At 46.9% G+C, this 26245-nt stretch overlaps 1 protein-coding gene across 8 annotated transcripts; it reads right to left on the reverse strand.

Annotated features, from left to right (window-relative positions):
• Positions 1–910: 910 nt before the first annotated feature.
• On the reverse strand, positions 911–25871 carry LYRM9 (LYR motif containing 9). Of its 8 annotated transcripts, none has more exons than XM_082068421.1 (6): positions 25790–25871; positions 14367–14441; positions 9989–10232; positions 2897–3035; positions 2237–2329; positions 911–1140 (listed from the first exon to the last, which is right to left on the reverse strand). In XM_082068421.1, exons 4-6 carry the CDS (start codon positions 3020–3022, stop codon positions 1123–1125), a joined length of 237 nt encoding a protein of 78 aa, XP_081924547.1. In that variant the 5' UTR covers positions 3023–3035; positions 9989–10232; positions 14367–14441; positions 25790–25871; the 3' UTR covers positions 911–1122. The 8 variants fall into 8 exon arrangements, with proteins under 8 accessions (XP_081924547.1, XP_081924543.1, XP_081924545.1 ...); XM_082068417.1 differs by having other exon boundaries at positions 10074–10232; positions 25790–25869; XM_082068419.1 differs by having other exon boundaries at positions 10074–10232; positions 25759–25815.
• Positions 25872–26245: the final 374 nt, after the last annotated feature.

The following is a 26245-nucleotide window of genomic DNA, read 5'->3' on the forward strand; positions in this document are numbered from 1 at the left end:
CTTCCATTTTTAAAGGACATTTATTACACGTTGCAAAAGGCTGCAAAGGCCTTTATATCTGTGCAACATTGCACATTTCAGTGATTATACCGTTCAGTGCGCAAATCCTGTCTAAATGGTGTCTGTTTTCATGAAAGCCTGGAGATCAGGGTGACAGGCACCTATATTTAAATAAGACAAGTATCAGTTCAAGTGCAAACCTAGAGAGCAGAATGAAGATACACCCGCAGCACAGACAGGCAAGTGGAAAATACTGTGGTTCAAGTTTCAGAAGCATTTAAAGTTGCTGTGGGCGCACTGTGCACTCAGTGCCCCCGCGTTCCTGTCTGCTGCTGGCTGAGAACCAGAGCCGAGCTCGGGCCGCACCTCTGCAAACGCAGCCCTGGTTCTGGCAGAGGCTGATCCGAGCCCCCTCGATGAGACGGGACACAGGGAGCCCTGCTGCTGAGCCGCCGGGCAGTGCTGTGCCACAGCCACTGTGCCACGGGCCGCTGTGCCACGGGCCGCTGTGCCACGGGCCGCTGTGCCACGGGCCGCTGTGCCACGGGCCGCTGTGCCATGCATCGCTGTGCCACGGGCCGCTGTGCCACGGGCCGCTGTGCCGCAGGCAATCCGCGCCCAACAGTGCATCCCAGGCCCCAGCAAATCAAAGAAACCTGCCCCGATCCTGGAGCGTCTCTTGGGTTTGCAGGCTCCCGGGACCTTCATGCTCATCCTAGTTCAGTTCTTTCGGATGAGATGCTGTAATTCAGATGTGAACCACACACAGGGCATCACTTTTTTGTTAATGACTTGTACTCCCTTCCACTTCTATTCTCAGTAAGCCTTCCTGAGAAGCTCCGTGTTACTCAAATCTTAGACTTGTGTAGGTTTGGGCTTTAACTTAAAAGCTGGTGATTCTACAAGCTAATACTGTGAACCTAGACTGTGCCTTTTAATCTACAGACTCGTGTAGCTTCAGAAATACTAATTCAGCTTCATGACATCCCAATGAGATATAAATTATTGTATTTGCATTATCTAGGAGAAAACTCCAGGCAATAACTAAAATATAGTACTGAGTTCACTGCAAGGCCTCTCCGGACGTTTGCCAGGGACATTCTTGTCTTCATCATTCCTCTTCTACTTCTGTTTTTTATACTAAAAAAAAAAAAGAAAGAAACAATTACTTGTGGGAAACAGCCCATAACAACATAATAGTTCATACTGACAAGGATTTACAACCCTCTTCATGATCTACATAAAATTATCTCAGTTTCCTTTAAGTTAGATTGAAATTTGATAGGCTTTTCCCTCTGATGTCTCTTGGCAGGTCTCCGCAGTTCACTCGCCAGCTTCCCAAGGCAGCAGCCGACCGGCTCTGCGGCACAACCACAACGGGGGGAACAAAATCAGGTTCAGGCACGGACAGTTATTTACTAGGCTGGAACTGCTGGGATTTGCCTACTGCTATAATTTTATAATCTATGATTAATCTATGCTTGCTCCTGTAATAATTCTCATGTGGATTTCATGGGCTGGCAGAGAGAAGGACTTAACGGTCATTTAGTAAATTAAATCACAGGTATTTAGAGCAAGCTGAACTTCTGACTCGTTTCCTCATACTCTGAGAAATGCACGTTCCCATGTTAACGTGCTCCTGAGCAGACTGCAGGCCCAGGTCACCCCAGCTGTCTGATGAGAAACCGTCTTCATTCTGTGCTTTAAGAGCCAGTTCGGGTGGCATCGGTCTCCGCTGGTGACACCTACAGCACAAGTAACCGATGACCAGAGTTTTGCCAGCCCGGTGTCCAACCCCGGTCTGCAGAGCCACAGCAAGGTCTGAGGAAGAAACAACTGTTCTGGGAGTTCACATAAACCACGAGAGGACAGAAAGCTGTAGGAGAGCAGCTGATGCACAGCAGCAAACTGTGGCTTGCAAAATAGCATCTTTTTTCCTCCATTATAGAGTTATAACAGACACCACTGCTGCATTTTAGTGTAATTCTTCATGGAAACAAAGATTTATACAGAGACCAACTTAAAGCATCATCAGTTCTGAAAACACACAAGTTTATATCAACAAAGGAGAATTTTTAAACAAGAATTATCACACTCATAAACCCCAGTGGGTATTTCCCTTCACCCAGGCACTTCAGCGTCCAGAACAACACGTTTGCTGTTCCTAACTCGCTTTCCAGTGTGTTACTTGATCTGAACTGGGACAGAGCAGAACGTGACAATCCGATGCGCTTACTTTATTCATGACCCAGTCAGCGTCTTCAATGGCCCTCTTAATAATCTGCTGGATTCGCTCGGGATCGTCTTCATCTGCATGAACTTTGAAACTCTGCAACATAAAGTGTCACACTGAGTGGGAATTCAATGCAAATATAATATCATATGAAGTATTTTACTCCTTTCATCCGTCATCAGCAAAAACCACCAGAGAACTTTAATTCAGGACAATGGAAATTGTCTGGTACGTTAAAACTAGAAAGAGACAGGACAACAGTATCATCAAACGCATGAAATTATTTCCATGTGAACAATTAGATGAGATTTACCCAGCGAGGGGTTGGGCCAGGAGATATAGATGTAGATAAATGACTGACAAGAAACCAGTAAGTCACCATAAAATACGTGTTCAGTTGAATAAGAAAGTATTGTTCACTTTCTTGTCTAACACAAGAATCAGACATGAAAGCCAAGACAAATAGGGTTTGGATTCAAAGCAAACAAGAAGAAATGCTCCTTCACACACTCCAGGATAATCCTTCAAAGCCACTAGTGTTTCAAACTTGCAGAAGAACACATCTTTAAGTGCCAGGAGTTATAAAAAGTTGGTCCAAGCGGTAGGAGGAGAAAATAACCCCACAACATGGAATTGCAGCAAGAGAAGCGGCGCGGCGCTCACCTGGCGGACGGCGTGTCTGTAGTGCTGCCGGGCGCCCTCCTCGGGGAGCCGCGCGCAGCACCGCAGCAGGTACCGGTACAGCTGCAGCGCGGTGCGGACGCGCTCGGCGCCCGGCAGCGGCGCCATCGCCGCGCTCCGCCTGCGGGAGACAAAACCCGTCAAAACACCGCATGGATTTTGTTCAAGCCACAGAAATAAAAGTGTAGTTTTACAACAATGAAAACAGGTCCAGCAAATCACAGGTTAGCAGCATAACTTGAAGAAACTTTAGAAGAAAACACAGTATGAAATAAATCTCATCTCAGTTTATGGAGAGATGGGGCTTAGTTGTCACTGATCAAGGTACTGAAATACCACAGCGTGCGGTTCATGCCAGATCACTTTCTGATGGTAGCATTACCGTGTGTTGCAATACTCATTTTTTCCTGGTTTAAAGGAGTCCCGCAGTGTAAACTGCTGTCGCTCCCCAACACAGCAGCGCTGTCGCTAACCCAGCAGCGCTGTCGCTAACCCAGCAGCGCTGTCACTCCCCAGTGCAGCAGTTTTCTGCTCGACCAGCCCTGGCTCAGATCACTCCAGTTCCAGTGCTCTCCTTGAGCACCCCCGGGTCTGTCCCATGGTGATCCTGCAGAACGAGGATGCTCTGCTGGGATTCAACACTATTTCCTAGTACTGTCCCTCTCTCAAGAATGTTTTAGGAACTGGCCTATTAACTGTCAGGCTTTAATGTGATAGCTGGCTTTTTGGTTTTTAGGGTTTTTTGGGGTTGTTTTTTTGGTAACAGGAAAAGAACAAACCTAACAAGTTTCACCTCCATAACTATACTTGCATTTTGTAACAATAAGTCCATCAGAGCTCTATAAAGTGCTAATCAAATACTGTAAATGACTTGTCATTTAACAGATGGTTACCATCTGGGGAGAACTAAATTAACATTTGGAAAAAAAGCACTTTTACATCACTACTTCCAAGAATAAAGATAATAAATAAGTAACTGAATAATAAAGTAGGTGTATGGCATTATTTTAGCACCTGTTATGGTACTTACTCATCACTTGGAATATTTTTTCCCTTTTCTTAAGTAATTTAAGTCCTTCGGCCAAATTTATTTCAGAATAGAACTGGATGACATCTATCCTACATTGATTTTCTGAATCTACGTATCTTTTGTCAAAAATAACATCTTGTAGAACGAGAGGGCAGAGCTTCTTGTGTCCAGTAAGAGTGAAAAGAGCCTGGGGATATCAGCATTATTATCTGTCTTGGACTTGTGCCCATGCTCTTCAGCTAAGGATTCCGGCTCTATCATGGCAGGTACTTTATAGACATCCACACCTACGTAATGCCGACGTTCCTGGCGCGAGGAGCGCCGAGGCCGCCCAGCGACACGGCGTGCGGGGGCAGGACAGGCAGAGGATGGTGACCCGCCGGTGCGCTGGCACCCACGCGCACACGCGGCACCCATGGCGGGTCGGCAGCGCGGGGCGCGAAGGACCCGCACGCAGCGCGAGTCACGCAGCGACGGGTACGGAACTCGAGAAGGGCTCTGCAACACAGATCTCAAAATGCGTTTGGGGACTGGAGCCAGTTTGTTGAGTTGTTTCTAGGCTTTGCTGTGTAAACTCATCATATGTCATTGTGCTCTAATTAAACCTAAGTGGTGCAATAGATTTCCTGTCACACAAGCACATTTCCCTCGTGTGTCGGGAATGCATAGGACAGCTTGTTTCAGCGTGAAGAAACTAAGCTATGGGAGAGAGCAAGAAACGGGAGCCACGGAAACATGGAAGGATTAAACCGATCAATGGAATTGGAAATGTTGTTTCACTATAGATAATTAGGAATTTTCCACTGCAGTAACTTTTCACGGGAAAACAATGAGCTGTTGAATCCAAATCATGTGGCAAATACGTCTACACTGATGGATTTCAGAAACAAAATCCTTCCCCTTCCCAGAAATACTGAACCGGAGGATGCGAAGACTGAGGTTTCCCCAGGTGTGTGCGGCTCCCACGCTGATAGACGAGAGGTGCCCTGAGTTCTGCCACAGACTCATAGCTGCAAAGTGCTACAGAACGCGCGACGTGGGCGAGCTGCGCCGGGCGCTTCAGCACCACGGATCCGCGTTTTTCTGAGCACGTCGCTTCACAGCACTTGCCATTTCGCTGGGCCAAGAAAAAACCCTCAACCTCCCAAAATCTGGCTATAATACCGACTAATAATGTAAATATCTTTCTAATAACTTAAATATCGTGCATAGCACAACAAACAAGCTATCTAAACCAAGAACTGTTGAGTCAGAAATAAAATAATCCACTAATTGTGCTTTTCTGGAATGGATGACTGTATAATGTCCCAATCAGAAGGCTGAAATCCCATTTGCATTTAGATAAAGCCCTGTTTAAGAAGAGACAAGTACAAAAGGAGACACTGAGACTATTGTGGCATTTCTCTGCATTGCATAATCGTTTACATTCCTGATAATGACATTCAGATAGTGAAGCAAAGGCTGACCAAAGCCAATTAATCCTGCACTGCGCATTAGCGAGCCTGTCAATTGACCCAGTGTTCAGCTGACCCCGGCGACACCGATACGCCGCTGCTCCCGCGTTCGGTTGTTCTGCTGCCGCACCGGTTTGCAAGCAAATCCCTACGGTTCAACAGGCAGAACCTCGGTCCCTCCAGAGCAGTTAAGCAGCCCCAAAGCCGGGCTGTAGAGACTGCAAGCGCTAATTGAAGGACGGCAGGAGTTACCTGAGCTGTTCTGTGTACAGGTTGGCTCCCTCCTCCCCCAGTTTACAGGCTGGAGATGTGTTTTCTCAAGACCTCAAAGTATTACATCTTTACAAGCCTAACTCAGGTATTTACAATTCCCTATCCTAGTCAAACCTCATGCTATCTAATGTATTGATGCTATAGTATCCCAGTAAAGCAGCACAGCAGCGCTATGTTCATTTTCAGCAAGGAGGGCCCAGGACAGGCCTGGACTCCACTCACCATTTGGCCACTTGAGTGACACGAAGCCAGGCTGGGCCATCTGATCCTATTTCTCTGCTGTTGGCTCTGTGTGACTGAAGGTACCTGTGGGATCAAAAGCTGGTACCGGAGTTTGCAGCTGGCTCCAGGCACTTGCTCCAGGCTCTCTTAGAACTGATCACACCACACGTTCAAGAATTAATTCCTCAATTAAAAAGAAAAAAATAAACAAAGCCCATAGTGTCTCACTGGGTGTAACTGAGAAGCAAAAAGTTCACTTTGCAGACCAGGATTAAGCAAGCAAACTCTGTAAAAACAAACCAACCCCACCACAAACGCAGAATGTCTTTAGAGCAGCATTAGTTTCACTTAGGGAAATGCTTCAGAATACTCCCAGCAGTACAAGTGTTCATAAAACTGCAGAGATACGGACTGGGTTTTGTTTTGTTTCAAACATAGGTGTGACTTCAGTTATCTTGGGAATTTGGTGTTGCACTTGGAACATCTTATATAGTTATCTTACTTAAGGTGCCAAAATTATCTGGCCTCCTTGGAAATGTAAATCTAAGCGTCCAATAACAGACTCTGAAAGAAAAATAAATCACTAGTGAGATTATTATTAAAAATTCATAGCCAAGTTCTGTAGCCTGGCTCATCATGTCTTTACTCGACCTGCTTTTATTAGGACGAATACAGCTTCCAAAAGTGGCATTTGTGCAAAATGAGATGGTAACATTTACTGCACAGGAAAGTAATAATCAAACTGCCAAAACAGGAATGTAATTGGCAGCCTCTCCAAACCTCTTTAACCACAAAACACGGTGGTTCGTGTCTTGCCATCGGCCCCGGAGGACACCCCAGATTCCGACTCTGCCCTCGGCGCCTGGCGACACCAGGACTCCCTCCCCGGCCCCCGCGGGCAGGGACAGGCAAGGCCAACACCTGGGCCTGAAACGCAGCCCCAGCTACCGCAGCAGAGCGGCAGACCCTCCTGGCTCCCCAGCACGTCCTTCATTCCCCAGCAGGTCAGAGCACGGGGACTCGCGCTCCCCGGTCCTGCCGCCCCGGGCAAACCAGCCCCGGCGCGGCCGCACGAGCGGCAGCGGCTGCAGACCCCCCGCGGACCCGCCGTCCCGCGGCTGAGCACGGACAATGCTCCAGCCCCTGCTAACACACGCAGCTCTGCAGCACGCTGGGCTTTTATGAAGATCTGCTGCTGTGATGTGATCACTTCTGACGAGCTGCGGCCTGTCATTGTTGTGGATTTTGTCCTTTCTAAACATGATCTGTAAAGTCCAATTGCATGAACGGTGACAGTCAGTCTTGTTCTGTTCGCTTCTATTTCTGTTCTTCTCTGCCTGATGCTTTGCACGCAGGGCAAATGTTTTATCTCACCCTCTCATTTGGTATCACAAAGCAGAGACACGTCATACATCAAACGCAGCAAATAAAACATTGAGACTTTTGCAATTTAACACCAGGGAGGAACATGCTGCCCAGCCCACACTGAGGCCAGATCACCCTGTTCTGGATAATTAATAAGCACGCTCAGACTAATTTGAGTCATATTCTTCAGAGCACGCCCACTAAATGCCGAGTTCAGGCAGCAATAGGGGGGCAGGAGTCTCCCCAGTTCAGGTGCAGTTCGCACTTCCCTACTCACTCTTCAGCTGGCAATGGGAAAATTCGGAAAGGCAGTCTCAAATACCTTTATCTTCCTGGCTGCAAACTGCTCCGTTCAACTTCTGTCAACAGGAAATTTGTTCTCTGTGGCCAAATCTGTAAGTATTTACCTTTGAGATCACACCCGAATATGAATTGAGTTGTATCTTAGTGCCATCACCTTTAAACCAGACCTGCCTGTTCACTGCTTCCTTTCTCATAAGACTGTGTTTTGACACGTTCCAGTGCTCAGTTCCACTCGAGCAATCATGGGTCTCCCCACTATTTTATGATGGTTAATACAACAACTTTCTGGCTGGACTTACCACCTTCTGTGCTTTTTGAATCTTCAAATTTTTGAAAAATCTTCCAATAGGGCACAATATAAGCTACCACCAATTTTATTATAGGATGGATACCTCTAAACATTCTTCTAGTGCAAACCTCATATCCAGCCTACAAGGGAGTAAACCAGCCTAACAGGGCTCTCCAGTACGACCTCTCATTGTACGGCCCCACTGCCGCACATCATTTCACATTGGGGTCTGGATGGGATGATCTGCTGAGGTCCCTTCCGATCCCCAACCTTCTGTGATTCCGTGATTTCCAGTCCTAACGAGACACACATAATCCCCAGACTAATGACGATGGTACTTGTGCAGTGCCCTGGTATCTACAGCGCGCCCTGTAATCGTCCTTCCCAATTCACATTATCCACTACCGCAGCTCCAAGAACAACTTGCTGTCTTTCATTATTTCAAAACCACACCTACTGAAATTTGGCATCTTCCAATCCTTTGCCCCCAATCCGAGGAATAATCTGAGCCAGAAGGCTCCCTGGCACAAGCCGTTTCTGCGGTGCAGTTATGGATGAGTTCGTCCCACCACATCCTGAGCTCGCGGGGGAACCGTCGATAAGCAGCAGCATTACAGAACGTTTACGTCCGGGAGCCTTTAGCCTCTTAAGGGGGATTTTAACTTGTCCAGTTCACTAATCAGGGATTGTTACCATACCAACAGCTAATCATGTGGGCAGATGCCCGCCACATCTTCGGGACATTTCTGAGGTCTTAAAGCCACATCTCGAGTTTTCCCAAGAACTCTCCTGTCACTCTCCATGGCCTGGCCTGGCTCAAAGAGAGCCTGGCTCAGAAGAACACCAAAGGAGAAGTCTGGCTAGCAACGAGCTTATTGCAAAGAAAGAGTCCCCAGTCCAGCAACTGGTTTGTGAGCACGGAGCCCTACCCTGGGCAGCTCCGCGGCCGCAGGGGACGCCACCAGAGAGAGCTCCTCACACAGCCAGAGGAGACCGGCGCCTCCCGCACGCCTCGGGCGGCCAGAGCCACAGCAGCCCCTCGATTCCTCCAGGGACCACTCTCCTCTATGTATTAGAAGATACTGCTCTTGTAGGAAGTTAAGATATTATTTTGAGAGGAGAAGAAAAACGTTACAGGAACTCCATCATCCAGGAAATCAGTACCTGGCTCCAGAAAGGGGCCACTTAACAACTGATGTCAGTGCTTTATGATTTGACCCAATTAAAAGAGGGAAGCAATTGAAACTACAGTTGACGTACTGATGGCAGATGTTAGCTAGTGTAATGTATTTAAATTGCAGGCCTACGCATTGCTTGAGCACAGGGCTAGAGACGATGTTGCCTACATTAGCTCAGTCCTTGTTTCTCTCCCATTCTGATTTAACAGAGGCTTCCAAAAGGAAAAGAGAAGCTGTGTGCTGGGAGAAGACAGTTTGGTAAATTTTAAATAGGCTTCAAAAGTACACCGATGGATCAGCCTCCTACCAACGTCAGCAGGCGGCAGAGCTGGCTGCCTCCCCGAGCCCGCAGCGCCGCCTCCCCGAGCCCGCAGCGCCGCCAGGCAGGACCCGAGCTCCCGGGCAGACCCCCCGGGCACAGCACAGGCTGGCTGACACCATCGCCACAGCAAAGCCACACACGTGCTTTAGCCGAGCACAGAAAGCACGCTTTGAGAACGTTCACGTTAGTAACGCGACCTCCCTCCTCTCAGTTTCGGCCCTTGGTGCTAAGGACAAAAGCCGGCTTCGACCCTTGGCAGGGTCATGAGCATCCCAGCATGGAGATCGCTGCAGCAGACACAGCAGCCGTTCAGACATCCCACCTGGACCACGGGTGATGCGCAAGCAGAGAGAGCCTGAGCCTCCTGGGTCTCTGACAGGGAAAACGTCAAAGGAAAGAAACCGAGCTCCAGAAAAATCGAGCCGCTTGTGCAAAGTCACACAGCGAGGCAACAGCAGAGCTGGGAAGAGATTCTCAAAGCACCACCTTAGACAAGGAACGGTGCTACTGAGAGTGTCTCACCCAGTGATCCACAACAGCATCCCTAATCCAAAAAGCTGCCTCTGAACCTTTGGAACCCATGTCTTAATTCTTTTTGAAGTGTGGCATCTAAACCAGGTTCAATATCCTCTACATACCTGAACTTTTATTAATGATTATTCTCCCTTTCTGCCCTTGACTGAATGGCTCTGGAGTGACCACAGGATTTCCTTTCCCACGTACCTGGATGCTGACACGGATGCCCCAGTGTCCTTTGGTTGCACACGTATCGACGCCACCCGAGTGCGGGAGCGCGGTGGGACAGCTCTGACCGCAGACCGATGGAAACGGAGCTGCCTCAGGTTCCAGCCGTGGTTCAGATTTGTTTACAGCTTGTGAAACCTCAGGAAAAGGGGGACAAAAGCTTTGGTTCAATTGAAGTCACGTTGTTAACCCCCAGTGCTAATAATTAAATCAATTATGCTGAATTAATTTGATGTAACTGTTGGTGATGGTGCAAAGACAGTGGCCCAGAGAAAGTTTGAGAGACAGGAGGAACAGAAGTCTTAACAATACAAAATACCCCCTAAATAGCATCGTTTTTGCCAGAATGAGTCAAAGACACAAAATGAGTTCATTACAGTCATCTGGCTTCACTCAACCCTCCAAATTACCCCAATCCCAGACAAATAGCTGTGAAATCCAGCAAGCGAACTAGAATTAAAACCTGCCCTGACGGATTTGACACAGCACTCACCACAAGTGTCTTTCCCCATCCTATTATCCAAACAATACGGATTTAATAATATATTTAAGAGAGCCACAATGCTTTCCCTTTAACTGAAGACATTAATTAAGAACATTTTCTTGCTGCAGTGTTGTCAGCTGGGTGGTTTTTTGACGAACAATCTGGAGAACGCTTAAGGAATCTTTTCATTTGATCTGCAGTTTTTATCTGGCATTTTCAGACTTATTCAGTTCAAAACAAACCAACCCCAACTGTAAAACAAACATCTATCCTTCTCCTTCCCCATTTAGTATCTCTGTGACTTGCTTTGAAAAAGTATAACAAACGCATTCTTTGTTATGAAAATATGCGTATTTTACTGAGGCATTTTAAACATCTTCTCGTACTAAAAAAGGAATTGGAGGAAAAACTCGGATGTCCTTGTCCTGTGTGTCTGGAGGTGAGAAACACCCGCCTGAAGAGCCGGGCGCCTTCGCTCTGAAACACTGCCTGACTCCGTTTGTCACAATGCTGTAAATACACAGGCTTCTCAACTTCTACCGTATTTTCATTATTCTTGGTGACAAGAATAAAAATATTACCTCTAATATCACCAATTATTTCTGAGGAGAGAATGCAAGCGCTTTGCTGTAGGAAATGAATTGTATCTTTCTAATTTGATAAGTGGGTGCTGCTAACGCGCCCACAGATTGCATCTGCATCAGGAGCTCTGATGATGCTCCAACAGCTGATATTTCAGAACTCCGTCTAATTGCCATCAGGCTCTGATCAGACTCATCATTTCAAAGCAAGATGAATTACATGCATAATTTATGCACCAGATTTCAATAGATCATTTTCTTCCCAGTTGTGAGGGGGCAAAAAGTGTTTTCCACAGGGAAGCTGCAAACACTTGCTGACGAACCAAACTGACTTTATCAAGAACATTTAAAAAAAATACGATTTCAGAAGAGACACTACATTTGAAAGTAAATTTAGTGTGATGGATTGTTTGAAGTCTCCCACATTTATTTGCACAGCTCCTGCAAATTTTCTCTGTGCCTATTTAGCAGTCTGTGTAGTTTTAGTTTAGTGAGCTCAGAGCTGTCGCTGGAAGTTGTTAAAAGAGATCAACTGAAACAGCGGATGTTGCCATAAATGAATTTGTGTCCAGCATAAGAATGTGGCATTTTCAAGCAAAGCAAGCAGTTGGGAAGCGATCACCGAGTTCACCTCGGAGGCCGGTGCCGATCCGCACTCAGCACCAGCAGCCGGCGCTGGGGGACGCGGCTGGACGGTCAAGCCGCTTCGCACCTGCCAGCGCCGCGGGTTTGCCCAAGGGAGAACCGGCACCAGCTCCAGCTCCAGCTCCCTCTTCTCACGCCCCCCGCCTGCTTTTTATTTCTGTCGTCACACACTTGATTCTCCCTTTCATGGATTTTCGCTTGAAAAAGCATCGCTGCCTCAATTCTCTATTTTCAGCCTGTGCTTAAGAAAACCCTTTGGTTCCATTTGTAGCCACATCCTGTCTCAGCCTCCCCCTCTTTTTGTTCCTAAATATAAGGCTGATGCAATTTGATGTGACATGACAAAATAGCACATTTGCATCGGCAGAAACTTTCTCCCAACAGCAGTAATTAAAGGGAGTAAATGAGACATTGCTGAAATTGGTGTTTATTTAGCCTGGAAATAAAAGGCTTAAAGAGGACTTGAGAGGGATGTTCAAGTGTGCCGTGAACACGCGATTCATCAACGGGTGCCTTCTTTTACATGCTTCCTCACTGCAAAGCAAAGGGTCCTTCAAGCAGCGTAATCAATTCAAAGAGATTTAAAAAACATCAGAGATTTCTCTAGACCATATTCCTAACCAGGGAAACTCATTTAATGTGTTCCAATGTCTTATAAATAATACCAGGACACTTGTGGTTAAACCAAGACAAGGTCATTGGATGTCTAACTTCAGATCAGAGACTTTCTCGGGTTGAGTAGAACAGAACTGAGATCTCATTGACTACAGTGAAAATTAGGTGCTTAAATATCTCTGCTTGTGAGCCGAGGTGCGTGAGCAGCAGAGGTGCTCACCTTCACCCGCACCAGATCCTTGTGAGTTACCAAGACAGGAATTCAGAATGGCAGCTGAGTCAACAAGACTCACATGGCAGCTTAAAAACGTGTATCTACGAAATTTAAAATCATTTACCGTGATCGGTTTTGTGGAACGGATACACTGCAAAACTTGCCAGGATCAGATACCGCCAGCTTCCCACACTGCGTCCCGTTGCGATGACAGCGATGGAAGGCATGGTGGGAGGGACAGCAACGTCTGCAAGTTGAGGGGTTTTTTCTTGATTTTTAGAGAATAAGTTTAATTTACTTAATCCATGTGAAGTATTTCTGGAAAGGTCTGATGAATGTTCCATAGGATTTAACAGACAGCATATGCTTCCAAGTGAAACTTCCTGCTCTCAGGAGAATCTTCCTTCTCTTCTTGTTCACATGAGTCTATTCTTTCGAATCCATCTGTGGCAGGCAGACCATGTTTGGAGCAGGCTCGTTTCCATCCCAACACAGATGGCACCAAGAGTAGGGCCAGCCAGAAAAAAATCAGTTTGCTTATTATGCTTCAGTTTTTATGGGTCAGATTACCACTCAAAGCCATCAAAATGGCAACCCATATGTGACGTGTCTGCCGCTGGAACTACAGTGATACACCATCAGCATCTTGACAAGCGGGCTGGAAAAAGTCCCATTAACCTACTGCTGATATTTAAAACTAAAAAGCTATTCTCCTTTCCAACATAATTTCAACTTTGACAAATCAAGAAAATAGCTTTGGTGAGCTAAAAAGGAAGAGACATTATCCCATCTCCAGCCCTGCACAACTGCTTCGGCAAGGCTCTCTTGGCAGAAGGCGGCTGGGCATCCATGCCAAACATGAGCTCAGTCAGTGCGCCAGGTGCAGATGTTGGCTATGGAATTCATTCTCAATTCTTTGTTCTACAAGCCAGAAAATTGTTCCCACAGTTTTGGTGAGAACTGGGGATATGAAGAGCTCTTTGCATGTTTCATTGGTGCAAGAATATCAGCTGGTTTAAAGACACTCTTGTAGCAACAAGAAATGTGTCGTCAGCAATATGCGCACAGATTAATGACAGAATCAGCAGAGAGCCGTGTCCGAGGACACCATGGGATGCGGAGCCGGGCCGAAGCGCCGCAGCGCTCCCGCGGGCACCGGGCCGCTCCCGGAGAGCTGCTCACAGAAGACACGGAGCGTCCTGCGACGCCAGCACCACCTGAAATCCAAACTGCTGCGCCGCGTAACAGCCAGGGCCCCCGCCCTGCCTCATTACCAAGGGGAAAGTTGCTCATCCACCATCCTCAGCACCCCTCCAGCTTCTCTACGAGATATTCTGGTTAAGATACTCTCCTGACACTTGAGATACTTATTCTCAACCAAATGCAACACAAACAGCAACAGTCGATTCCCTCCACCATGCTGAGATCGCTAATGTAGTTGTAGCCCTGACAGAAGTATGAAAATATTGTTTCCTTTGGCACCTTTACTGGCAATTTGCAATTAGAGTTCTGCTACTGCATTTATCAGCATGGCTGGAATGGAGACAGGAGTGTTCCACAATGCTACATGCCATTTAGAAATCTCTCTTGCAAATATGTATGGCCATGTAACAAATCTGCACCAACTTCATTTCTACCATTTGTTTGTGACTTGGCATTTTTCACCTTTTTTCCTTCGCGAGGCAAATAGGCTCCTAACAACTTCAATAGAACAAGCAGAAAAGATCACTTACAGCATTCGGAGCAAAGGACCTTCAATTATCTTCCCAGATTAGGTCTGTCGAAGTCCAACAGTAACCGAGAGAGACCTGCAGAGAAGAATCAATTTTCATTACCTGGTTCTCCTCAACCCACTACTTAAAGAGGTGCAGAGAAGCCCATCTATACCACGATGTATCAGTATATAAGACTTCACTTTGTCTAACTGGGTACATTAAACATTAATTCACAGTCTTGATGTGACTCGACTATTGCTTTCAGTAATCTACTCAGAAATCACTTTTTAATAAATATGCACTACAAAAAGAAGTAGAGAGAAATTCCAAAGCACTCGGTGGAACTGAGCCTGCAACGCTTCCTGCAGGGAAGAAAGCATTTGACTCCTTTAGACGGTTCCTAGTGTTCAGAGCTCTCTACAGTGACATAGTAATTTCATCATAGAGACTTACATCTTTGTCAGAGACTCAACTGTTGCAAATGAAAAGACTAAATGATTATCCCAGGCACAGGATCCACCGGGAGCAGAGGTGACGCCAGCACGGGGAGCCGGCACCCAGCCAGCTCTCGCACAGCCAGAGGAGCAGGAGAAAACAGGACCTGGCGGGACACATTCAGCTTGAGCTACAAGCCGGTCCTGAGTCCACTGAAGCGCTCCAGCTTTGGTACGAGAACTGAACACTGAAAGCTGCTTTAGGACACTATTTTCATCCATCAAAATTTTCCCTCTGAATAGCAAGCAGGTCGTCTGATCTCTACCTTAGACCAGTCCTGCAGAAAACATCTATTATTCAGCATTGTTAATTAACATTTTGTAGCTATACCTGCAGTTAGTTATCCCACCAGGGTGTTTACGATGCCCTTTCTGAAGTACCTTGTCCTTCGCTGTTAACACGTAGCCAACCCAAGAGCCAAAGAGCAACGCAATTAACTTCTCCACGGCTGAAATCGAACCCAGCAATTACTTCAGTAATTCACCGAGCAGACCATCAGGCACCTTTGCTCAGAAAGCTTTCCAAATCTATTCAAAATACACCCAGTTGAGCTTTGAGAACACAATCAAATAGCATCAGTTGCCATATTCCATTGTTTAGTGACAAACATTGCTTAAGGTCTAACTGGAATTTCTACTTTGGAAATAGAGGAGTCTTTAAAAGCAAAGTTAGTTCAAGTTGAGCCTGAGGTTCCTTTACACCGGCAGAGGCGGAGGAAGGAGCACAAACGTAAACGTGCACTACATCGCCAACGTGTTTACTAGCTGGTGTAAATTAGTTAAAGCCAATAATCTCCACCTTGCTGTGCTATTTTTACCAACTAAAAACCCAGTGTCTTCTCTTGCACTTAAAACACAAAGCTGATTTGCACTCAGTCCCTTTTTGCATGGTACTGTTTACTTCAGGGTATACACTTTAAAACAAAAACCAAACCAAACCCATAGACACACACCCCCAAACAAGTTCTAGTGGGCCCCTAAAACACCTCTGAGAAACTCCGGGCTCACTTTCTGTTTGTGAGTGCAGACAGAGCACCAAGCAGAACCGGGAGCCAGGTCCAGCCTGTCATCAACATTTCTTGTTTATCACACACCAGATACGCTTGCCATATCCAAAAAGGAGTGGAAAGATGCTAAAGTCTTTACACCTGAATAAACAGTGATTAAGGATATCTCCTTGGAAATTCCAACTTTGCAGACCTAGAAGAACAAAACCAAAATAATTCTTTGTGTTTTGTTCTTCAGTTTGTGTTTGCCGCTATGTAAACTTGCTTTGGTGGGCAGACAAACCCTGCGGCCGAACACCCATGAGGTGTTTGGCCGCTGTGCCCGCGCGCCCCGCGCTGTGTCCGTGCGCCCCGCGCTGTGTCCGTGCGCCCTGCGCTGTGTCTGGTGGGACGGGACCAGGGCGCCCCGCGCTGTGTCTGTGCGTCCTGCGCTGTGTCCGTGCGCCCCGCGCTGTGTCTGGTGGGACGGGACCAGGGCGCCCCGCGCTGTGTCTGTGCGTCCTGCGCTGTGTCTGTGCGCCCCGCGCTGTGTCTGGTGGGACGGGACCAGGGCGCCCCGCGCTGTGTCCGTGCGCCCCGCGCTGTGTCTGGTGGGACGGGACCAGGGCGCCCCGCTCTCCCCTCTGCACCGGAGCCGCGGCCGCGGTCACCGGCGAGGCTGCCGGCAACCAACGAGTTAATATCTGTGACCCAAATATGGAGACCCATTTTAAACTTGCTGAAAATTGCTTTTTAATCCTAGCTCTCGAGGATTTCCTTTGAAACCATCTGCCACGCACGCTGGGTACTCTTTTTCCTGTATATATGCAGGATTACTATAATATGGATTCTTTTGTGTAACTTAATACATTTCAGCATATTAAAAAATTAGTTGAAATTCCCATTATTTTCTGATTTCAACTCTATATCATAAAAATGACTGTAAAAGTCAAAATCAGAGATGAGTTCATAGCAAAACTGACACCCGTATTTATCTTCTTTACCACAGTATTTACACTGCAGTCCTAACACATTTAGTCTGTCTAACACTGGAGAGGATTTAAGCAAATAGTTACGAGTTATTTAACTAATATAACTTACGCACATGCTTAAAATTAAGCTCAAGCATTTTCCTGGATAGGAACGGATTTAAGCATGTGCTTTCCCAACTGGAGCGTAGTTTGAAGACTGAAAGACACAATTAACGTTATGATAATTAGAGATCAGAGAAGATTTCCAAATATTATTTCAAATCTATTGTTCAGCTTTTTGTATTTTCTTGCTGCGAATCTTCACACAGTTGTATTTTTATAGTACAAATACTGAGGAGAAGCAATAAAGTTACATTCATAAATAAACTGAGTCTTAGAATCAGTGCATGCAATGATATAAATTCTAGCTATCACCCAAAACATAAAACAAAGAAAATATACTGCTTCCTATCAGAATCATCACAGCAAGAGTGATTGAAATGGCAAACATCCAGCAAGACAGATTGATAATCAATTTATTGGATCGATCTATAAAGAAAAATCAAAATTCCAACACAATTATTATTTTCAGTGTAGAATACTTTTAAAAAATCATGATGTGCCTGCAAACATTCTGAGCACAGAAAGCAAGGGAAACGATGGGCAGTCTGAACGCGCACGGTGACACCACGCGCAGCAGACCGGCCACGGCCGCAGCTCCTTTGTCTCGCAGCACATCTGGCGCGGGCTGCGCCGCCGCGGCCCCGGGCACCGCGCTGGAGACCGCACCAGCGCCCGCCCTCCGCACCCTGGAAAGGAGCCGTGTGCATTGTGATTGATATACGGGGCAGATCTACACTTGCGGATATCAGAAGAACGTGGAGAGAGGAAAAAAATCATAATTAAAAAAAAAAAAAAATCTGAGCAAATAATTTTGTTTATAGGAGCATCATCCTGCAGACATTTTACTTTTAAAACAAAACTGCTCATATAGTGAGTGAGTGGACAAGGACAGAATCAATGCCCAATTACCCAGTTATTTCAGTGTTTCCATTTTAATGAGCTTCCTATATGATTTTGTCTTTTAGTTTTCCTTCTCTAATAATCATATCAAATTAGTTTTGTCCCGAATGTCAGTTCAGCTGTCTTTAAAAAAACTCCTAAAGCAGCTAGCAGCAGGTTTTTAAAAATGACACGTTGTACTGTCATTTACTTCTGTGTAAACCCAGAGCAATGCATGAGATCCTATGGCACTACTTGGGATTAGCCCTGACTGAAAACTGCTTCACACCCCGATACATCTGCTTCTATGGGAAATGGATGAGAAAAGACTCTAACAGTGCTCTGGCATTTGCAGATGTATCAGTGCTGAAAAAACAACCAAATGCATAATAGATTAAAACCACCTTTCTCTGGCTGAGGGATTAACTAGGGCCTGGCCTGCATTCCAGCTGGGGAATAACCCGCTTTCCTGCTGGATTCTGTTTGCCACTCACATAATCAATAGAGCACCAGCTTCCTTCCAGTTCCTTAACCGCGGGCAGCCGGTGATGCTGAGGAGCTGCAGAGCCAGCGGGGCTGCGAGCGGTGCTGGTGCTGCAATGTGAACCACACCGGCACACGCTTCGCCTCACCAAGTCTGTCTCTTCACATGCAGGGAAAACCAAAAAATCCCAAAAAATCAAACAAACGCAAACCAAACAAAGCCAAACAACACCACACACACACACACACACACACACACAAAACCAGAAAGCACCACCACAAGCCACAAGCACAACAGCGCACACGCACACGCCAGCACCGGAGGCCAGCAGCCCGTCCCAGCCCAGGCTGAGCGGCGGAACGCGCTGCAGGGCCCGCAGGGCAGCACGGGCACAGCGCCACGGCCCCGCCAGCGCCCACCGACGGCATCCGAGTCCTCTGCTAAACCACAGGAACACAAGTAACTGCCAACTACTTGGAGAAGCAATTCAGAAAAGCTTACGCAAGACAGCGCTGAAGATCACGATGCTGTATAGATTCACTAGGCTGAGCAGCGTGGCATCACACTGCAAAACCGAGGCTTAGTCCATGCTGGAACCAGAGAGCCGTGTCCTCCGCACCACACGCGCTGGTACATGGGGCTGCACCAGTGGCTGCTGAATTGGGACTGTCGTCTCAGACACCGTTTCTATTCAGACTGCACCCCCTTCTTTTTAATGCCAGACTGCTACTATGTCACCCCAGAGTCTCATTTACAGAATATTTACATCCCACTTCCCTTTACAATGAATTAAATTGAATATAATTAAGACCACAGGGCAAAAGAAAAGTGACCAGCAGGCTTTAGGCCGCCTGCAGTTCAGGCTGGTGCACTGCAGAGTGCCGTGGCAGGGGCAGCAGGCACACGCACGCTGATAGATGCGGGACATTTACGCACCAGCTACAAACGACTGTTGTACTTTGAGCGCCCTGTAGCTCTTGGATGACATTCTCCATCACAAGTAGTTTTGGAATAAATTTGCTTAGCTGTGTGTAACATGGCCCCTCACTAGTAGGCAATTAGCACCCCAAAAGCTGCCTAAAGCTACCCCGTATTTCTTCATGCACATGTGTAAACCTGCAGGTTTTCAACAGCTGTGTAAAATACATATTTCAAATAGCCATGCAGAAGATGTATTTCAAAACAAAAATCCTCACCAAAAAAGTAAAGACAACCCCCACCAGCCATAACTGTTCACAGAACAGCTTTCCTGGAACCCACTGGTCCACCAATACCAGAGAAATAGTGATGTGTGACTAATTGATACAAATCTCCCCCGGGCAGTATTGCTGCTGGTTATCTTGATATGAGAAATGTAGTCCAGAAGGGCAAATCGGATGGACAGCTGAAAAGCTTTAGTTCTCCTAGTAGGAAAGGAATTGATCTGGTAAAGAAAGTCCTTAAAGGGATATGATCATGTCAAAACGCACGATTAGGAACACACCTCAGAAGCACTGTTGACGCTGCGCTCTCAAAAGCGCCCCGCTGCAGCTGCGCTGCCGCAAAAGCTGCCATTTCAAAATCACCCTTGAGGTGTTTCCACAATGCATTGTTCTCTTTTTGATACCGAATGCATATGGTCTATTACAACGCTGAAGGAACTCCGACATGGTAAAGGATTTATGAGCTATTATGCCACGCGATATTAGTCATTACACGCAAAAGCACTAAGAAGCTACCCAAACTGGAAATAAAGGTGTGGGGGTGTGCGGAGGAATCGGAATCAGGGTGGACTTTGTGCTATCATTATAAAGCTAGAGCAAACAAAACTCACTGGTATTTACGGATACAGCATCACCTGCAGGAACTTCACAACCTAAAGGTTTAATCTCCTAGCCAGAACTTTGCTGAATCATGCCTAGAGAATATCGGGTCAAAATACAGCTAACCTGACAAAGCAAATTGTTGCAAGGACTTTGTTTCAGTGTAACTGAATGTGGGACAAGAAATAACCCTGACCATTAGCCTTGATGTTGCAAACGAATCTCTCGGCAGGGGCCTACAATCAGAGCAGCATACAATCAGTTCCGAAAACTCAACTGCTTTGCTCGGTTTGTTGTCACTGGACTCAATGACAGAAGGGCAAGCGACCTGAGGGACAACCAGAGTAGGGAGTCAGGTCTCAAGGATGGTATTCCCAAAAATACCACCAAGCAACAGCATTTTCTATTCTGATTAAATCTACAATCCAGAAAATTCAACAAAGTACTGGTGCCTTAGCCTCCGTCCTCCCTCCCCATCACTGAATAAAGGATGTAGCAGAAGCAAAGTGCTTGGATATTATTGTAGCTATTTTAATTTGGAGGAAAAGTAAACAGCCTGCTTCTCTCTCCACTCTAAAAAACGTTATTTAGGGATCCTGCTCACACAAAAACAAGTGGCTTGTGGTAGTTTTTGCAGTTCTCCACCTCCTAGGGAAGATAAGATGCTGTGGAGCTATTTTAAGAACATCCCATTCACAAAGGTCTCCAATTCAGCCTTCAGAGACAGAGATGATTTTCTTGCTGCTTCAACATCTTTACTGGAATGACATTTGCTTCAGAGGGAGTTCATTTGCTGTTCCAACATCAAAACGGAGCAAGAGCAGCTGCCAGGAGAGGGATAAAAGGAAACACTGGAGACAAAGAGCAGCAGGGTCATTTCTGGTGTAAAGAACTGGAGAACAAGAGAACTGCAGAACTGTCACTTTCTCCAAAGGCCGCAGGGGACAAAGGCCTCCCCTCTGCCCCTGCAAACGGTGTTCAGCAGCAAGAAGGAAAATGAGACAGAACGAAGAATACAATCAGGCCAAAGTCTTTAAAGGGCAAATTATTATAAACCAACTTCAAGCACCTGAGCACTCCAGTTAAAGCCAAGCTCATTCTTAAGCTCTGCAGTGAGCAAAGAATTCAGGAACTACTTCAGAAAACTCAAAAGAAAACACTTGTGGCTAGAAAGCACCATAGGGTATGGCGTTCAGTGTCTGGAGGTGCCAGCCTGGGAGGAGCTCATGCCCAGTGCTAATGACCTCGATGTTTTCTGCACCGTACACTGAACAAACCTGGGGCGAAGCTGCCAGCTGCAGCACGGCCCCCGCCGGCACGGCCGGCCGCCCGGGAGCGGCACAGCGCCTGCAGAGCCGTCTCCAGCAGCCCAGACACGCTGGCTCGGATGACACCATCTGTCACCGCACCCTGGTCCCCAGCCCGGATCAGCACGGCCAGTGCGGTAAGTACCAGCCCATCATCTGAATGCCTCACCAAAGAAGTGGCCAAGTTCCCACAAAGATGAGCTTCATCTTGGTCAACTTTTCTGATAAACTAACAAGCTTATGCTAGGTCATCCACTTGGTTTGACTACTTCATCTTTTTCCGTATCTTCTTACTAATACCCTGCCCAGAGCAGGCCAGGACTGGTCCATCATTCAGCAAGGCGAGCAGAACCCTGCCCTCCTTACATGAAGGTGTATTGCCATCCTTGCAAACTTTTACCAGACAAACCTTTATACATAATCCAAGTTAAAACAAATATTATTTCCTCCTGCTCCACACTGGAGTTTAATAATAGATTAACTTATTCTTTTCCACTTTTGTAGAAAAAAGGCTTTAAAGATGAAAACTCTGGAAAATTATTCTTTGCAAAGAAAAGGATTAATATACACCAATGGAAATTTTAATCCTATAAATATTTTGTGTATATTAGCATTTATTCTGCTGTTTGTTAGGACCACAGTTTTATTTAGATCGTGATATTTATCTGACTAACCAAACCCCCTCAAATTCACAGGCACTGTGTTTGTGACAACTTAAGGGCTTCAGCATTAGGATTTATGAATAAAATATTACCAGGGTGTTATAAAATACTGAGGACTGTATCTGCAGATTTGTATATCAAGGTATGTGTGGGCTTGTCAAACACCCACAGGATAAGCTATCACCAGTGCAGCTCAGAGTAGTCCTTTTGTGGATCACGCAAATCGGTGCAACCATTTTATTATGCTTTGTTCTACTTAATGTTACTTTTTCCTGCATTAAAGGGTCACCAAAAATCCATACATGCATCAGGGCTGAAGGACCCTTATGCACAATATTCAGCCATGAAATCAAGAGACTTGAGTCCTGTTTTCTCACCTAGTTCTTGTGGTACAAGAGTAAACTCCACCAGGCCTATGTCTGGAACTGGACCAGAACACTTTATATTGTGCAATGCAATACCATCTTTGTGGAGAATTTTAAGTTTGAAACACTTACGAGGAGAATAAAAGAAATGGAACTGGCTGATTACAAATTGGCTTCCATGTCTTACCCTTATGCAAAGTGCTGTTGAAAAGATTATTTTCAAATAGGGACAAGTCTGTACTCTGTGTTTCTAATACACAGTATTTACTTTTTTATGTAGTTTTGAAATGAGATTAGTTAGAGGGTCTGACAAATCCAGATACACCAGCGTTCGGTGTTCAGTACTCGAAGGGCAGACTTGCTCCTGCACTACAGCACTCTTACTGTGAATAAAATAGTAAGAGACAGATGCATGTCCCCATGAATAACTGTCTTCACCAGCAAGAGATTAGAATTGATCTGTCATGTTTCATCAGCAGTAGTCACCAATCACATCTCTCCATGCATCACTGGGGATGACAAATTAGCTGCAATCAGCCCGGGCTTTGGCAGATCTCGAGCACTGTCTCTACCTGCCCACTTCAAACTGCCATGGTCAGATTTTGCCAACTCACTCATCAAGCAGCTCGAGCTCACTGAACTGCTCACAAAACACTCTTGCTCACAGTTACATGAGCCAGCTCTGTAACGAGCTCCCCCTCGGCAGGCTTATGCTCCTTACGCAGAGGCATGAAATAACAAGGAAGCACCGACTTACAATAAGACACGATTAATTCATTCTGCAGCCCTGTTCCAAGTAGCAGTGATTCATATCACTAATAGGTAATGCTTTCAAGTAACAGATCTGTTCTGAGGAAACAAAGGCTCAATTAGAAGTTGAGTACTTTGTCTGCAAGTTTCATGTTTTCTTAATATTATTTTAAAAGATTTTTCCTTAAACACACCTCTGTACGAATCAACTGGATCTTGTCCCCCTTAATTTCCATAGCACAAAGTGCATAAAAAGCTGCAGAACTGACAGTCTTAAACTTCACAGCATGATAGAAGGCAGGGACACCAATTAAAAGTGTTCACAAACCAGTGTGGAAGGAAGATACACTTGTTAGGGTGGGTCATTCAACACTGGCATCTGACATTACTCCATATGGACGCAGAAGATAAGCGTATCCCTTCAGCTGCCATCTCACCAGGCTCTCGCCTCACTGAAAAGAGCTGGTTCAACTTCAAAGGGCAAATAAAAGATGAATAATATGGTTGTAGCATTTAGTCAAACTAAAATAAAAAAAATAATGTGTGTGCCAGATTTACACTTTACAGACAAGGAAATTGGAAAGCAGGGCTTGTGGTAGCCCAGTCAAGAAGAGCTGCCAGGAAAACTGGTGCAATGCCAGGACTGCAACCCAGTTCACTTCTTCTGCTCTCACTGCTGAAAATGCATCTACATGACAGAGTCTAACAGCACTTTTAGAGTATTTCTAAGACAAGATGCTTATGTACTCACATACAGCCAAAAATGAAGCCACCATGGACTTGATTTACTAAAGCTAATAAAAAAAGTCCCTATGTCAAATCGACAGGAAGCCAGTAAATTTAGACAAAGGCATGTGGGGAGAACCTCTGCTTTGTGTACAACCATAAACTCAGCTACAGGCCACGGGCAAGAAGACGGAGCACATCTTCCTTCCCTTTTCTTCCCAACATGCAACTGCAGATGACTGACCTGCAGCAAAAGCACCAATAAAAATTAAACTCTACTAAAAATCAATTGTTTAAAGATATGAGACAAAATTAACTCAGTAATATATCTAACTGAAAAAAAAAAAGTTGAGATGACACTCTATATGCGGACTTGAACAATACCACTGAGGTGTTAATCTGCAAATGCATTTAGAATCCAAGTTTCCATAAAAAGAATGTTAGGCAAATGCTTGATTTTACTACTTGGAAACATTTCACAATAACAGAGAAATAAAAAAGCCCATGTGTGGGAGCCTGACGAGCCTTGTGCTCTGCCCAGGGCCAGCCACCCAACAGGCTCTGTGTCCCCTGCCCCCGTCCCAGCCGGAGCTCAGCTCCAGCGCTGCTCTCTCCCAGCTCCGCGGGCCTTCCTCCCGCTAGACACGAGCCAGAGGCGGCCAAGGACAGGCGGCCAGCTCACCTGTGAGAGGGGCACGGACAAATTCACCAGCGGCCATTTGTTTCCTTTGGAACTGCTCACCCAATTTCATTATATGAAGGAACCTCTTTGCCACTCTCACAGTTAATTTAACGCTACTACCATCATGGGTAAGGCTCTGATAACCAGGAGATTTTGTGAGGTAAAACTATTAATCAGATATGATTAATATTCACACAAGTAAATGGAAAGTGTTAGAACTGTCAGTTCTTTATTAATCTCTGTTTTAGGGAACACTTAGGCTTTAAAGAACCGCACTGCATTCCCAAGCATGCAGATTAATGCCGTAAGTGAACTAAACCAAGCCACAATACATACTTTGATCCTAGGTTAACACATCACATTCCAAACGACTCTGGAGTGTGTTAATGAGCGTGCTGCAGCCAGCTCAGGAACAGACTGAGAGCAGGGCTGGCTAGAGTGTCTGCGGTAACCGCACGGTAACCGCACGGTAACCGCACGGTAACCGCACGGTAACCGCACGGTACCTGCACGGTAACTGCACGGTAACCGCACGGTAACCGCACGGTAACCGCACGGTAACTACGAGCTGCTGAAGAGACTCAAAACCTCCTTCTCTTTTTTCTCCTCCCCCGTGCCCCGGCCCGGGCTCAGCCGCCCCGGCCCGGCCTCGCTCCCTCCAGCCCTCAGGTAAAGCCCTCGAGCTCTACCTTCTGCTCTTCAAACCAAAGAAAAAAATCAAAACCGAAAAATAACTAAAAAAAGATCCCGCACACGTTTGGAGGCCGGTCCCCGACTGCAAAGCGCGGTTTGCTCTCCGTTAACCGAGTCGGGCGAGCTTTAGTGAAATCCACATTTAACAGTCACCTTCTTCTGGAGAGCGGGGCTGAGGCAAAACATCTACCGGAGGAAACCGAGCTGCTCTGCCCGCGCTCGGCCCGGCGGGAGCGGCGCGGGCTCCTCAGAGCACCACAGCCCCGCGGGCCCCTCCGCCGCCCTGGGGAGCCGGCACGGAGCCGGCACGGAGCCGCCGCGGGCCCGGCCGCGTCCCGCTCCTCGCGTCCCGGCTCCCGCGCCCCTCAGCGCGCACAGTGACCCCGCGCCCCGCCGCGTCCTCAGCTCACCCCGCCCCGGGAGCGCCATTGGCCCCTCCCGCCGCCCATCAGCCGGCTCCCCGCCTCCCATTGGCCAGCTGCCCACCCGCAGACGGGCGCACGAGCAACTTCCTCACCCGGAGCCTCGCGCTGCGATTTGAAGAATAACGGCTCCTTTACCGCCTCCCGCTGCTAGTCACTCGCGAGGAGAGCTGTCAATCACGGCACCGCCTCGCCTCCGAGTACTATTGGCCCAGTAACCCCTTTTCGGGTTCTCGTTTCTCCTCATTGGCTAATTGGATCGGATAGGGCGCTGCGATTGGGCAAAAAGCTGGCCTTGTGGGCGGGAGTCGGCTCATAAGGAAAGTCAATTGGCCAGTAGGCTGGAGCGGCACCATGTGATTGGCAGGAAAGGTGAAGAAGGCGGGGCCACCCGAGGTGAGGGTTGTGTGAGGTGAGGGAATCTCGCGGGGTCTCGCTGGCTCTGGGCGCGGAGGCGCGCGGTGATTGGGCGGCGGGGGTCAAGGGGGCGGGACTGAGCCAGGGAGTCTCCGCAGCGGCCGAGTCCTATGGGCCGGCCGAGCTGGGTCCCG

Source organism: Streptopelia decaocto (assembly GCF_964273445.1).
Source record: "Streptopelia decaocto genome assembly, chromosome: 18".
NCBI classification, from domain to species: Eukaryota; Metazoa; Chordata; class Aves; order Columbiformes; family Columbidae; genus Streptopelia; species Streptopelia decaocto.

Excerpts from the sequence above, each read along its gene's own strand:
- LYRM9 (XM_082068416.1), bottom strand. Across the intron at positions 2,330-2,896 it reads ACAGACACGCCGTCCGCCAG|AGTTTCAAAGTTCATGCAGA; the intron begins GTGAGCGCCGCG and ends TTTATGTTGCAG.